General features: G+C 48.3%; 1 protein-coding gene and 1 pseudogene across 1 annotated transcript in view; both read left to right on the top strand.

The window, feature by feature from the left end:
- Positions 1 to 4,414, top strand: part of LOC132571143 (uncharacterized) — an 11,955-nt gene extending 7,541 nt beyond the window's left edge. The window contains exons 5-6 of the mRNA XM_060237820.1: positions 3,804 to 3,987; positions 4,333 to 4,414. Coding sequence (XP_060093803.1) covers positions 3,804 to 3,987; positions 4,333 to 4,414 — 266 coding nt within the window. The remainder of the gene's footprint in view (positions 1 to 3,803; positions 3,988 to 4,332) is intronic.
- A 3,389-nt stretch (positions 4,415 to 7,803) lies between these two features.
- On the top strand, positions 7,804 to 8,612 carry LOC132572138 (large ribosomal subunit protein uL2-like; annotated as a pseudogene).
- The last annotated feature ends 6,560 nt before the right edge of the window (positions 8,613 to 15,172 follow it).

The following is a 15,172-nucleotide window of genomic DNA, read 5'->3' as shown; positions in this document are numbered from 1 at the left end:
ATAAATGTCTGTAACTTGGGATTCACCAAAATTAAGGCGATAAGGAACACGGGTCTGGTGGTTCTCACTCTTAGTGGCACAGTAACTCCGCAGACCGGCTGGCTCGCGCCCTTCACAGCAGGCCATTGCCATTCCCCGCCAGCTGCTCTCCACTGCTTTCTCCGCTGGACGACTCATTAGCATATTAGGCCACACCCCCTGATACCAAGCCAGCCAGAACTGCGTTCCTGCTCCAAAAAAAGCCCTGGTGTTGTGTTATATTACTTGTATGATTTTTGTTGGGACCTGCGTTGTGAACAACTACATTTTTGTATAGAGCAATATGTAGTTTGGATGTAGTTTGCTTGATGTTTTGCAAGGTTTCTTAATGTTGTAAGCTGCCCAGAGCCTGCTTGTGGGATAGGGTGGGGTATGAATTGAAACATTAAAGTAAATTAAATCAATAATATTGGAGAAAAATAACAAAAGAGAAAAACATAGAATATATATATATTGGGGTGCCGTCCATTTGCTTGAATTGCATGGGCTCTGGCCTTATATATAGTGGAGGGGTAGGGACTAATGACCGGCACACAGCCAGAGCCCATACAATATATATGGAATCAAAATGAATTTATTTCATATTTTATTATACATAAGTGCACACGGAAAGTGTCTGCTGTATCTTCCCTGACATCAATTCTTGCACAGGAGCCTTTGTGTTTGCACTCTTGGGGCAGCCCTCTGTTGACAGGGCTCTGCTTGAACCCCCCCCCCCTCCCCCTGCCTGGATGGGGAGTCTGCAGCACCTGACTGCGGCCTTGCTGGGCTGGGGATGTTCCACGAATGCACTGGGTTCTGCTGCTGGGCAGCACCATTGGCAGTCCAGTGGGTTTAGCTGCTGTAGGGCCCTAGTAGCAGGGCGGACATCCCCCTCACTCCCCAGAGAGAGCTCCTGCCTCAACCACTGCCTCCTTCTGTTGCAGACCTCATCTCAGCAGGCCTTGACAGGCAGGCAGGCCATACACGCTGCTCCATCCAACCTGGGCGACCTTGAGACCCTCTCTCCCCTGGTGAGTGCAAGGACATTAGAAGCAGGAAAGGAGCTAGGGAGGCACTGGGGCCTTTTGATGACCGAGGGGTAAAAGGTTACTGAAGGACAATAGGGAAATGGCTGAGAATCTGAATGCATTCTTTGCCTCCGTCTTCATTGTGGAAGATGAGAAGTGTTTGTCCACTCCAGAACCACTGGTTTTGGGGCGTTGAAAGACCTGAGTCAGATTGAGGTTACAAGAGAGAAGGTCCTATGACTGATAGGCAATTTAAAAACTGATTTAGGGTTTGTAGAATCTTTCGGGCTCAAGTGCCGTGTTCTACTGGAGAAAGTTTTTCTTCCAGACGTTTCGTTCTCAGCTGCGGAGAACATCCTCAGTGGCGTTGCAGCCGGAGCAGGTGCTCTGACCTTCTTGGCTGCTGTGCATTGGGTGGGGCCAGGGCTGCTGGAGAGCTGCTATTTCTAGGCTGGAGGGGGTGTGATGAAAGGGCAATTGGTTTGTGGATATGCCCATTGTTTGGTGGGGCTTCCTGGAAGGGTAGTGATAAGGAAACTGGCTGTTGAATGCGACCATTGTTCTGTGTTAATTGCTGGGAGGGCAGGAAGCGGTTTGAAGATAAGGAAGATGGTTGTTGACTGTGCTGATTGTTCTGTGGAAATTACTGGTTGTTCTGAGACTTTCTGCAATTTATAGTCTGTAGGGTGTTTTGCAGAGCTGGGTACCAAGATTGGTGGATGAAAATGCCTTCTTCCTTTCTGTTAAAATTGTGCTGGTGTTTGTAAATCTCAATAGCTTCTCTGTTCAGGTGGGTATGATAATGTGAGACGGTAGAAAGGACTTCAGTTCTTTCAAAGTGGATGACATGGTCTCCTTCTTGAAGTGGATGTTCAGCTACAGCTGATTTTTCTGGCTGAAACAAGCGACAGTGTCTCTTGTGTTCGGTGAGACGGGTGTTAATACTGCGTTAGGTAGTGCTGATTTTGCAGCTCTGCAAAACACCCTACAGACTATAAATTGCAGAAAGTCTCAGAATGACACGTGTAGAGTAGTAACCTGGGACTCTAACCCAGACCTGGGACTTTAACCCAGAAAGAACTGCCCCTCTGACAGAAAATACTCACACGTTTGGGTCCAGCAAGGATCGTTTATTGAGAACATGAATTGCAATGCATGGAGAGTTGAGAGCAGAAAGATCCACTCAGCAACTCTGACTCTGTGACGCAGCACAACTTAATATATAGTCTATGCAAAAAACCCTAAACCCTGTGAGATCCTCCAATAAGAAGATCCCCTCCCATTCTAAACTAAACAGCACCGCGCATGCCCCAAGCCACGAGTACATTTCCCCCCTCCCAATTTCCCTCTTTATCTTATTTTCCTGCATAGCAACCCTTCACCCCCCTTTCCAGCGCCTGGTACAAGGCCCCTAGCACAGACATCCTCCTGCTCTAACACATTCCTTTCTTCAGACTAGAGAGAAACAAGAGGCCTCTCTCTCAAGAACAACCAGCAGTTTCCACAGAACACAGTCAGCAACCATCTATATTCATTCAACAGTCAACAACAGTTATATTCATTCAAGAAAGCATGGCCCTTGTGGATATGCCAAAGAATTAGAAAGTTCTGCAGGAAAAGAACTCCAAAAGTCGGGCCAGTTCCGTGAAGCCAGGGGGAATTTCCCTGCCCGTTGCATCGCCAAGGAGGATTTTGCAAGCCATTCAAAACAGCTATAAAAAGGTGGAAAACACCAAAATTAAACTGCCCATCTGCCTGAGAAAAAGAAGTGCAAAACAGAGACCGATTCCATGAAGCGAGGGGGAAGCCATAAGAAACATCTTAAGAAGGATGAAAAAGACCAGGATGAAAAAGCCCTGCAAAAGGCCGTCATTCTGCCCAAAAAGAACTGGGAAAGTGAGACCGGAAATGCTTCATTGTGCGAGGGGAAATTTCCCTGCCCATGCAAACCCTATATCCTTCCTCCCTCCCTCCCGCTCTCCCACCCCCATCTCCCTGACATTTCAGATAGTGTCACACAGTTTATATTCATAGTATATTATTATTTGCAGGTGCAGAAGAAACCATGGCATATACGGCTGTGGAACACAGTCAAAAAAATCTGCGGCAGGAGAAGATCAAAAGTGGCGCCGCTTAAGTGAAGCGAGGGGGAATTTCCCTACCCATGAAATCCCTATATCCTCCCTCCCTCCCGCTCTCCCACCACTTCTTCCATCCCACCCCTTCTTCCATCCCACCCTCCTCCCCAGGCTCCCACTCCCCACTCACTTCCTACCGATGAGGGTGAAAAGGAAGATGGAGGTAGGATAGGATGGAGATTGGGAGGGAGGGAAGCAAATATGGTAGGAGGAGTGAGTTTGCATGGATAGGACGGGTTGGAGACGAGGAGGGAGGGAGTTCAAGGGGAGGTTGGTTGGGAGGAGACACTGCGCTGGAGCCTCGGTGAGGCCCCCCGCCCCCGCTGGCATTGGCACGCCACCCCTTGCCCACCGTGCCCTACACCGCTGGAGGAGACAGGCTTAGCGGTGTGAAGGGACAGCTTGAGGGGCACTGGACTGATTTTGCCCCCAAACTGCATGTTTGACACCCCTGGTATAGAACAACCAGAAGGCCATTTTGCTCCTGCTGCTGCTGTACGTTTTGCAGGACTGCTAGCCAGCAGGTGGATGGAAACAAAATCTCTCCCACCCCCATCTCCCTGACATTTCACCTAGTGTCACACAGTTTATATTCATAGTATATTATTATTTGCAGGTGCAGAAGAAATCATGGCCCTGGCGGATATGGAACAGTATCAGGAAGTTCTGCAGAAGAGGAAAAGTGGCACCGCTTCCGTGAAGCGAGGGGGAATTTCCCTACCCATGAAATCCCTATATCCTCCCTCCCTCCCGCTCTCCCACCACTTCTTCCAGAAGGCCATATTGCTCCTGCTGCTGCTGTACGTTTTGCAGGACTGCTAGCCAGCAGGTGGATGGAAGCAAAATCTCTCCCACCCCCATCTCCCTGACATTTCACCTAGTGTCACACAGTTTATATTCATAGTATATTATTATTTGCAAGAAGAAAGCATGGCCCTGCAGGCTGTGGAACACATTCACAAAGTTCTGCCGGAGGAGAAGATCAAAAGTTGCGCCGCTTCCGTGAAGCGAGGGGGAATTTCCCTACCCATGCAGGACTCCTAGCCAACAAGTAGATGGAAACAAAATCTCTCCCTCCCCATCTCCCTGACGTTTCACACAGTGTCACACAACATGACTTCTCTTATGTTCATTTGTTCTTACAGCATGGAAAACCAATGTGGCGGAGAGCAAGATGTGACCGAGATCAAGGAGGAAGAGAAGGTGAAAGAGAAAGTTCATTTTTAGGACTTAGCAGTGCTGGGAGCAAGTGCTTAATAGTAGTGGACTCTAATCCACTTCTCCTGCTGCCAAGTGAGCTTGGACAGGTTCTTGTTCTCTCAGAGCTCCCTCAGCCCCATCTATCTCACTAGGTGCCTGATGTGAGGAAGAAAAGGGAGGTGATTGTAAGCTACCTTGAAGCTTTTTAAGGGAGAGAAAAACAGGGTATAAAAACCAACTCTTCTTCTTCTGTACCGCTAGAAAAGAACAAGAGTCTAATAGCACCATAAAGACTAACAGAAATTGTGGTAGGGTAGGAACTTTTGGGACACTGACTGTGTGGGCCTGGCATGGGATGCAAAGGAGAACATGGCCGCCGCAAGTCGGGGTTGGTGGGCCTCGGCCGGCGGCCTCTTCCTTTGCTGGGGCCTGGTGGGAGGGAGGGAGAGGAGACCCTCTGCCGCTCTCCTCAGGCAGCCTGTAGCTCAGGCCGCGGCGCTGGTGTTGCTGTGGCGGCAGGGCACCAAAATTGGCGCCGTTTCCCCCCTCCCGCTATCGGATTTTTGGAGAGCGGGGAAGGAGGCTGCAAATTTGGGAGTCCCCCGCCAGGGGGGGGTGGGAAGCCTACAGTGGGGCCTTTTGATGACGAGGGGTAAAAAGGTTACTGAAGGACAATAGGAAATGGCTGAGAATCTGAATGCATTCTTTGCCTCCGTCTTCACTGTGGAAGATGAGAAGTGTTTGCCCACTCCAGAACCACTGGTTTTGGGAAGGATGTTGAAAGACCTGAGTGAGATTGAGGTGACGAGAGAGAAGGTCCTGTGACTGATAGACAATTTAAAAACTGATAAGTCACCAGGCCCAGATGGCAGACATCCAAGAGTTCTGAAAGAACACAAAGGTGAACTTGCGGGGAAAGGAAAGGTCCCCTGTGCAAGCACCAGTCGTTTCCGACTCTGGGGTGACGTCGCATCACGTTTTCACGGCAGACTTTTTACGGGGTGGTTTGCCATTGCTTTCCCTAGTCATCTAGACTCCCCCCCCTCCCCCAGCAAGCTGGGTACTCATTTTACCGACATCAGAAGGATGGAAGGCTTATCCTGACAAAAATATGTAATCTTTCATTGAAATCTGTTACTTTTCTCAGCTCTCTCTGAGATCCTAAAATATGTTGTGGTCTTAGGTGGGTTTGCTCCTCACATTCTTCCCTTTCCTTGTGATCTAGTTTCCAGGGAAAGCATCAACTTTGCTCAGTGGTAGCAACCTCATGGGGATTGTGATCGAACAGGGGTGTCGCACTCATTTGTTATGGGGGCCGGATCTGACACGAAAGAGAGCTTGTTGGGCCAGGCCATGTCTGTTTGGGCCAAGCTATGTCAGGCCAGGCCACGTGTGTACCTATTTAAGATTAGGTAGCAGAGATATAGATTTTATAAAGAACACAGACAAACACAAATAGATTTTAAAAAAAACTTAAAACAGGCTTAAAACATTAGCACTCATTGGTCTTAAAGGTGCTTTCTTTGTATTTCTCCCATGGGGTCCAGGGAACTGGGCAAAGGAAGCTCTGGGTATTTCCTTCCTTCCCCAGGGGACTGGGTGGGGAAGTCAATAGGAAGAGACGTTTGGCTCAGTAGCTCTGCTGTGCAGTTGAAAGAGCCTGGCAAAGCAAGCCATTCCTCCACAAGGGAGGAGCCTCAGCCAATGGAGAAAATAGAGGCTTCGCGCTGTAGCTCCTGTGCAATTGAGGGAGCCTGGCAAAGCAAGCTGTAATGCAGAAGGAAGCAAGAGAGAGGGAGAAGGAAGCAGATGACAGCCAGTTGCTCGGGGCCTGATAGGAGCCCTCCGGTGTCCTGATTTGCCCTCAAACTGCATGTTTGACACCCCTGTTTTAGAACAACCAGAAGGCTATATTGCTCCTGCTGCTGCTGTACTTTTTTCAGGACTCCTAGCCAACAAGTAGATGGGAACAAAATCTCTCCCTCCCCATCTCCCCGACATTTCACATAGTGTCACACAGTTTATATTCATAGTATATTATTATTTGCAGGTGCAGAAGAAAGCATGGCCATTACGGCTGTGGAATACATTCAGAAAGTTCTGCAGGAGGAGAATTGGAAAAGTTGCGCCGCCACCCCCTGCCCGCCATGCCCTACCACCGCTGGAGGAGGACAGGCGCAGCGGCGTGAAGGGACAGCTGGGGGGCACTGGACTGATTTTGCCCCCAAACTGCATGTTTGGCACCCCTGTTGTAGAACAACCAGAAGGCCATATTGCTCCTGCTGCTGCTGTTCGTTTTTCAGGACTGCTAGCCAGCAGGTGGATGGAAGCAAAATCTCTCCCACCCCCATCTCCCTGACATTTCACATAGTGTCACACAGTTTGCATTCATAGTATATTATTATTTGCAGGTGGCCAAGAAAGAAGCATGGCACAGGAGGATCTTGCAAGCCATTCAAAATAGCTTTAAAAGGGTGGAAAACACCAAAATTAAACTGCCCATCTGCCTGAAAAAAAGAAGTGCAAAAGTGAGACCGATTCCGTGAAGCGAGGGGGAAGCCATAAGAAACATCTTAAGAAGGCTGAAAAAGACCAGGATGAAAAAGCCCTGCAAAAGGCCGTCATTCTGCCCAAAAAGAACTGGGAAAGTGAGACCGGAAATGGCTCATTGAGCGAGGGGGAATTTCCCTGCCCATGCAAACCCTATATCCTTCCTGCTCTCCCACCCCTTCTCCCTGACATTTCACATAGTGTCACACAATTTATATTCATAGTATATTATTATTTGCAGGTGCACAAGAAAGCATGGCCCTTGCAGCTTTTGCAAAGAATAACAAAGTTCTGCAGGAGGAGAGGATTGGCATCCCAGATTGACCCCGGACCATCTGCCTGCCCATCAGCTGTACTACCACTGAAATACAACCACGGAGACGGGACGTAGCTAGATGGACCGACAACTTGGCCCAGGAGACGGCACCTTTTGTTCCTCTTTGCTGTACAGTCTATTTTCTAAAATAACAGCAACAGAAAAGTCCCCACAACAAAGGGCAAGAGAATTAAATCATATAGCATAGAGTCTTCCCTGCAACATCTGGTTCAGCCATTAGTGGGTAACATGAATCTCTCTTTCAGAGGCCTTCCCATAAAGACCACGTGGCGCCAATATCGGCCTTGTCAGTCCCTCTCTTCCGTCACCTTTCTCCTTTGTCAACAACCGCCTGTCGTTTGAGATGGAGTCATTTAATACGTCAGCAAGTTGGATGGTTGAAGGCAGCAATCCGGATCTTACCCCGCCCCTTCCCTGCGCCACGCTTGCCTGAGCCGAGCCTGCCGGGCCTGTTCTATTTTTCATTCGTGTTTTGGAACGATGTCACCAGTCTCTGCTAGGAAGGGGCGATGATCCGGCTGAGTACACAATGGGCCATGTCATCTGAGGCCAGAGAAAAGGTGCTGGGTCTGTGTTCAGGGCCCACGGGAAGCACGGGAAGGGTCCAGCAATGCTGAGAGCTGTCGACTTTGCTGAGAGGCAGGGTGATATTAAGGGCATTGTGAAGATATCGTTCATGATCCTGGCTGAGGAGCCCCTCTTGCCAAGATAATTTTCCGTGATCCATATAGGTTTCAGAAACGAACAGAATTGTTCATTGCAGCTGAGGGCATTCATACAGGACAGTTTGAGTACTGTGGCAAAAAGGCTCAGCTCATGTTGGCAATGCGCTACCTGTTGGCACTCTGCCAAGAGGCCCCATTGTCTGTTGTCTTGAAGAGAAGCCTGGTGATTGTGGCAAACTGGCTCGTGCTTCTGGAAACTATGCCATAGTTATCTCCCACAATCCTGAAACTAAAACAAAACAGAGTGAAATTGCCTTCTGGCTCCAAGCAAGTTATTTCCTCTGCAAACACAGCAGTTGCCGTTATTGTCGCTGGCGGTGGCCGTATTGACAAACCTATCTTGAAAGCTGGGCGAGCTTATCACAAACACAAGGCCAAGAGAAACTGCTGGCCCCGTGTCTGTGGTGTGGCTATGAATCCTGTTGAACATCCCTTTGGTGGTGGTAACCACCAATGCATTGGTAAGCCCTCAACCCTCAGGAGAGATGCTCCAGCTGGTCGTAAAGTTGGTCTCATTGCAGCCTGTTGTGCAGGTAGACTACGGGGAACAAACACTGTGCAGGAGAAGGAGAACTAAGGCCTTACGTTCAGCATCCATAGAAAAATAAATGTTGTGAGAATGGTTAAAAAAAAAAGAAGTGGTGGCAATGTTTCCGATAGCAACTGGCTCGAACCGTGCAAAAAAAATGTTGGCACTTTTGTCAGGGCACGGCTGTGCTGTTTGGATAATCATTGGCTTGCTTCTGTCCCCTGCAAGAGAGGCCACGTAGACACCTCTAATCAAGCCCAAGAATCCTCTTCCTGGGTCTTCCCTCCCTCACCCTCCATGTCCTCTCCTCTCCTCCCCTCCTCTCCTCTCCTCTCCTCTCCTCTCCTCTCCTCTCCTCTCCTCCCTTCCCCTCTCCTCTCCTTCTTAACTTCCTCAGCACTCAGCTATTATATATATAATCTGATATATAACATACAATTTAGTTAAGATGTCAGAGTACACAAGTTAATTTGTAAAAACCAAAGCATTCACAGTTCCCAGGGAAAACCAGGTGATGCCCTCTCTGGAGCAAGAAATTCCTGAGGATTTGGGGGTGGAGATGATCTGCAGAAGGGAGAGCCTCTTGAAGCACATCAGCAGCCTGGAGGCGTGTCATCACTTCTTGAGCCATTACCGATTTAAGTCAAGTGCAAGAAAGAACATCTGCTGGAAATCTATCTTAGTCTTGGAAACTGACTAGAGTCTTTGGTATGGACTTCTGTGTTGTTGAATGTAATGGAATGTGTGTATTGTGGCTTTGGTACTTGTATGTCATGGTTCTTGAGTGTACGAGGGTGTAAATACAGTTACACACGCTGATTTAAACAAATACTTACAGTGTGTTACTTTGTGGTTGCTCAACCTTTACAGTGGAGTTTTGTGTTTTGCCAGGCACCCACCTGGAGGTTGGCAACCGTGTAAGGTGGGGTTGGGGGCCACCACCAAATCGGATTTCGAGGGTTTGTGTTACTGAAGGGAGGGAAGGAGGATGGCAGCTTGTCCCTCCCCTTGCCTCTGATTCTCCTGGCACAGCCCCCCCTTTCAACAACTCAGCTGCTGAGCCTGAGATGTACAGAAACCTCCCCACCCAGTAAAGATTTTTGTGAACACCTTACAATGCAAATTCCAAAAGTCAAAAAGTACAACCCCTCAGCTCTATAATTAAGGTTGCCGACCCTGAGTTTTATTATTTACAATTCGTATTATAAGGATGCTAACCTTATCATGACAGTTAGCAAGACGGCAACAGCAACACGACGACAGATGTATACCCTCTCGTTCTCTCTGAATCAGAGTCTCAGAGTGGCTTACAATCTCCTTCCCCCACAACAGCCAGCGTGTTGTCTGGGCAAGGTTGCCTTCCCTGAGTTGGGAAATTGCCGAAGATTTGGGTGGAACCTGGGGAAGGTGGGGCTCGGGGAGGGAGGGGCCTCAGCAGGGAATAATGCCATAGAGTCCACCCTGCAAAGCAGCCATTTTCAGCAGGGGAACCGTTCTTCATTGTCTGGAGAGCAGAAGAGTATTTACTCATCATCAGATGGCCCCAGCCAGCAACAATTCTGCCCAGGGGTCATTTGGTAAAAAAAAAAAAAAATAGCTACTGGAATGCCCAGTCCCCACCCCTCCTAGCTGAAAAAAAAAATCCCCTCCTTCTTTGCCTCCCAGGGAAATCTCCCCAAAAGAACATACTGCAAGGCACATTAAAGCTCATACCTTGAAGAACACTTGATGGGTCTAAAGTTCCAGTGGACTCCAGCTTTTCTCTCAAACACTGGGGGGAGAGAAGGAAGGAGAGGCAACCCAGCTCCTCTCTGCTTAACACAGAGACAGGGGAAGGAAGGAAGGAAGGAAGGAAGGAAGGAAGGAAGGAAGGAAGGAAGGAAGGAAGGAAGGAAGGAAGGAAGGAAGGAAGGAAGGAAGGAAGGAAGGAAGGAAGGAAGGAAGGAAGGAAGGAAGGAAGGAAGGAAGGAAATGGAGCTCAGGCTTTGTGTCAGTCTTCAAGGCTAACTTTTCTCTGCACAACGCAGAGATGCGGGAAGGAAGGAAGGAAATCAGAGTTCAGGCTTTGCAGCCTATGTCAGTCTTCAAAGCTAGCTTTTCTCTGCACAACAGAGAGAAGGGGGAAGGAAGGAAGGAAGGAAGGAAGGAAGGAAGGAAGGAAGGAAGGAAGGAAGGAAGGAAGGAAGGAAGGAAGGAAGGAAGGAAGGAAAACGGAGCTCAGGCTTTGCAGCCTCTGTCAGTCTTCAAGGCTAGCTTTTCTCTGCACAATAGAAAGATGGGGAAAGGAAGGAATCAGAGCACAGCTCATGCTTTGCTGGGGTGGGACTAGCTTTGGCTTTTCTTGTGACCGGTATTGAGGCTTCCATGGTCTGGTGCCAGGTCACGACCCTGCGAATGAGAAACGCCAAGCTAGGGCAAACGCTTAGGCTTATCTTTGAATTTCTAGAACTCACTGTTATTTTGCTTGGGAACCTTGGATTTATGTTGCCCGGATCAGAATGCTGGTATAACTTGAGGTTAAGGTATGCTGACCTACCTTCTGGATTGTATTTTAAGAAATTATACTGATGACTGGTGGGACCACCAAGTTAATTTAGGGAAAAGACTTGTACCTTAATAAATTCTGAAAAAAGATCTCTGGGAATTGGTCTGTCTGTCAGGGCTTTGCAGACGCTTTCAGTTGCCTTGGATTCTACCTGTGCAGAGATTACTTTGGGGTCCTGAAACCTGGGCAAAGGAGCCCGCATACTGGTGTAACATCTTAGGAGAAGCAGAGTGGGCTGGTGGGCTGCTTCCATAAAAAGAGCCAGCTTGGTGGCAGCCAATCGATCAGGGTGTGCCTCTCTTCTCAGGACTCCAGGCCAGCCTCCCGCCAGGAAGCCAGGGGAGAGCTGGAGGTTAACTGCAGGCAGAGCGCTACGAGGGGTTCATCCCCCACCCTGCAGCAACCTGTGGAATGCGAGGTCTCCTCTTGAGCCCCTTACGTTTTCCAACATAATCTTGGAAGCTTTAGCACTGATCGCAAGCTTCCAGTTTGTGGAAGTGTCACGGAGGCTCAGAGGAGATGCATTGATGGATGCAGCTGCAGGAACTGAGCTTCTCGTGTCCCAAATCCACCCTGAAGCTCACTGGGGGACTGTGAGCCAGTCCCCCTTCCAGGCATCCACTGAGGCTGTGATACAGAAGCTGAGTTGGAGCAAGCCAGGATATTTCAAGATCCCAGGTTATAAAAAAAAAAAAACATACCAGAAAGGAATAGTGATCAGCTATCTTCAGAAACAAGGAGCCCCGTGGCGCAGAGTGGCAAGCTGAAGTATTGCAGTCCAAGCTCTGCTGACGACCTGAGTTCGATCCTGGTGGAAGCTGGGTTCAGGCAGCCAGCTCAAGGTTGATTCAGCCTCTCATCCTTCTGAGGTTGGTAAAATGGGTACCAAGCTTGCTGGGGGAAAAGGGTAGATCACTGGGGAAGGCAATGGCAAGCTACCCCGTTAACAAGTTTGCCGTGAAAACTTCCTAATGTGACATCACCTCATGGATCGGTAACGACTAGTTCTTGCACAGGGGACTACCTTTACCTCGGTGTCTTCAGAAGCATTAACAAGTACGTGGAAACATCTGCATGGATCCCAAGATCTGTTGGAAAGGAGGATGCCAAGTCACTTCCCCCCAATGTCCAAAAAGCCCAGCCCAAACCCTCTCCTCTGTCAGAGGTGTGGCTCAGTTTTATGCAATCCTGGCAAGCTATTTAAGATGCAGCTGCTTGTTACACAAGAAGCCACAAGCAGGAGAGTTTGGTTTGAGAATTGCGCTTTGTGAAGGACCCCTATTAATGACCTCTGTTCAGGAAGGGTTTTCCCGTCACTTTCTCCAGGAATAGCAGAAAAGGCACTGGGGACTTTAATTAGAAAATTGAATAAAATAACAAAATTGATTGGAAATAGCCAGGTGGGAATAAGCAAATACTGAGACAACTCCCAAGTGTCTCTCTCCCAGGAATCTTTTTTTTCCTTTTAACCACCACAACTGTCAAAACCCAACTCCCCCTTCAGAACTTTGTGGCCGTGTTCCAACCAATGGGAGAGCTAGGAAAAGAGCTGTCAATCATAGCCACTCTTCTCTCTCTGCCTCTCGGCCATTTTTGCAAAATCACCCTTTGTTTTAGTCCGTCACAGCTTCTTCACTAGAACGCGAAAGAGACTCTTTCCTGATGGATAAGCCGGACCATGCACAGGGGTAAGGCGACATCAGGGGTCATGGAACCAAAGAGCTGGAGAGGTGGATGACAGCCATCTAGACTCATAGAATCATAGAGTTGAAAGGGGCCTCCAGGGTCATCTAGTCCAACCCCTGCACAATGCAGGAAACTCGCAAATACCTCCCTAAATTCACAGGATCCTCATCAGTCAGGGAAACGCTGGCTTTGGACTTCCTGCATGGAATTGGGGGGTAGAGCAATACTCCCTCTGAGCTGTGGAGTCTTGTGAGCAAAAATTCTACTTTGTGATCTACTGGCATTAAAACCGTGAGCTACTGCATGAATTAGTTTGCTCTGGGGCCATCTTTCCTGAGCTAAGACAAAAATGTGTGAGCTGAAGGCTAAAAAACTGTCATCTAGCCCTCACTAACTCAGCTCAAAGGGAACTCTGGGGTGGAGTGCAGATGGCCTCTGAGACTCCTTCAAAGTCTAGGACATTAAGCAAGCTGGGAAATGTAAGGGGTGGATGTGAATCCGTGTGTGTGTGGGGGGGGGGAGAGATAGAATAACCATGTCTGTATATCTCTTCTCTATGTGCCACAAGTGCATAATGATATCTATGTGATTAATAGAATCATAGAGTTGGAAGGGGCCAAACAGGCCATCTCGTCCAACCCCTGCTCAATGCAGGATCAGCCTAGATTGTCCCTAACAGATGTTTGTCCAGCAGCTGCTTCAAGACTGCCAGTGAGGGGGAGCTCACCACCTCCCTAGCTAGCTGATTCCCTGTTGAACAACTCTGACTGTAAAAACATTTTTCCTTCTACCCAGCTGTTACCATTCCACCCTTACCTTAAGTTCTGACCTCTGCTGCCAAGAGGAAGAGTTCCCTCTTCTTATCATGTATTGATAAGGTGCTGAAACCAGGCAACGATATGTCTCCATTCTGTTTCCCTCTCTCAGTGTGTGTGGGGGAGAAGACTGTTTCTGCTTCTCCATGAAGAAAGGTTGAAGAGGTCAGGGCTCTTCAGCTTGGAGAAAAGATGATCGAGGGGCTGACATGATGATGATGATGATGAAGAAGACGACTGCAGATTTATACCCCACCCTTCTCTCTGAATCAGAGACTAAGAGCAGCTTACAATCTCCTATATCTTCTCCCCCCACAACAGGCACCCTGTGAGGTGGGTGGGGCTGAGAGGGCTCTCACAGCAGCTGCCCTTTCAAGGACAACTCCTTAGGTTATGGCTAACCCAAGGCCATTCCAGCAGCTGCAAGTGGAGGAGTGGGGAATCAAACCCGGTTCTCCCAGATAAGAGTCCTCACACTTAACCACTACACCAAATTGGCATAATTTTGTAAGCGTGATAGAGGCTTACAAAATTATGCAGGGGACAGAGAAGGTAGAGGAAGATGTCCTTTTCTGCCTTTGTCACAATGTAAAGACTCCTAGGCTTAGAACAGATCGAAGGAAGTCCTTCACCCAAAGAGTAATTAACATGTGGAATTCAGTGCCACAAGAAGTGGCAGCAGCTACAAGCATGGAGCGGGTGGTAGAAACATATGGAGCAGAGGCCCTGTGGCTCATAGTCAAGGTATAGATGTCTGGGGTGTTGGTATTTTTTTATATTCCTGTACATTAGCAGAGTACTGACCTGGTGGAATCAGCTCCCTATGGAGATCCGAGCCCTACCTGGCTTGCTGGCCTTTCGTAGCGCCTGCAAAATGGAGCTGTTCCACAATGTCTTTGGATGAGGCAGCAGGCATCTATTTATTGATCAGTTGGCCTCCCCTCTACTGCTCTGCTGTTCTACTGCACTACTGTACTGTGATGCTGTATTGTGGTACTATTTTGTGCTATACCACAATAATGTTGTTAGCCGCCCTGAGCCTGCCTCGGCGGGGAGGGCGGGATATAAATAAAAGGTATTATTATTATTATACCACCTTGCTGCCATGTCATCTTGCTGAATCGTCTTGCTGCACTTTGATGAATGTTGTAATTGGTTTTATTATGGTTTTATTGTGATTTTATTTCTATTTGCTGTACTCTGCTCTGAGCCCCCAATGGGGGAATGGGCAGGATAGAAATGAAATAAAATAGTAATAATAATAATAATGATAATAAACAACTAGCCTGTAAGCACAGCAAAAGCCATGCGGTTAGCGGAGGCTGCATGTGTGCAATCATGAAACACAAAGTATATGGAGACTTCTTTGAGATTTCAAATTAATAAGGAGTTTTATAGGAACTCCATTCTCTAGATAGGAAAAATAGGAGATATGTATCTAATCCAACTAGCTGGATGAACAGAGATTACAAGACGTGTCCTGCTCTCATGATGACAAAGAGGGAGAGTGTGACAAAGTGTGTGTGTGAGAGAGAGATCAAGCTGGAAGGAAGGAACTTCCCTGAGAGTAGCAATCTACACTTCAAGGGGATAGCAGC

The sequence above is a fragment of the Heteronotia binoei genome, chromosome 5 (assembly GCF_032191835.1).
Source record: "Heteronotia binoei isolate CCM8104 ecotype False Entrance Well chromosome 5, APGP_CSIRO_Hbin_v1, whole genome shotgun sequence".
Classification (NCBI taxonomy): Eukaryota; Metazoa; Chordata; class Lepidosauria; order Squamata; family Gekkonidae; genus Heteronotia; species Heteronotia binoei.
The sequence above is the reverse complement of the archived record's forward strand: the minus strand, read 5'-3'. Positions and strand labels throughout refer to the sequence as shown.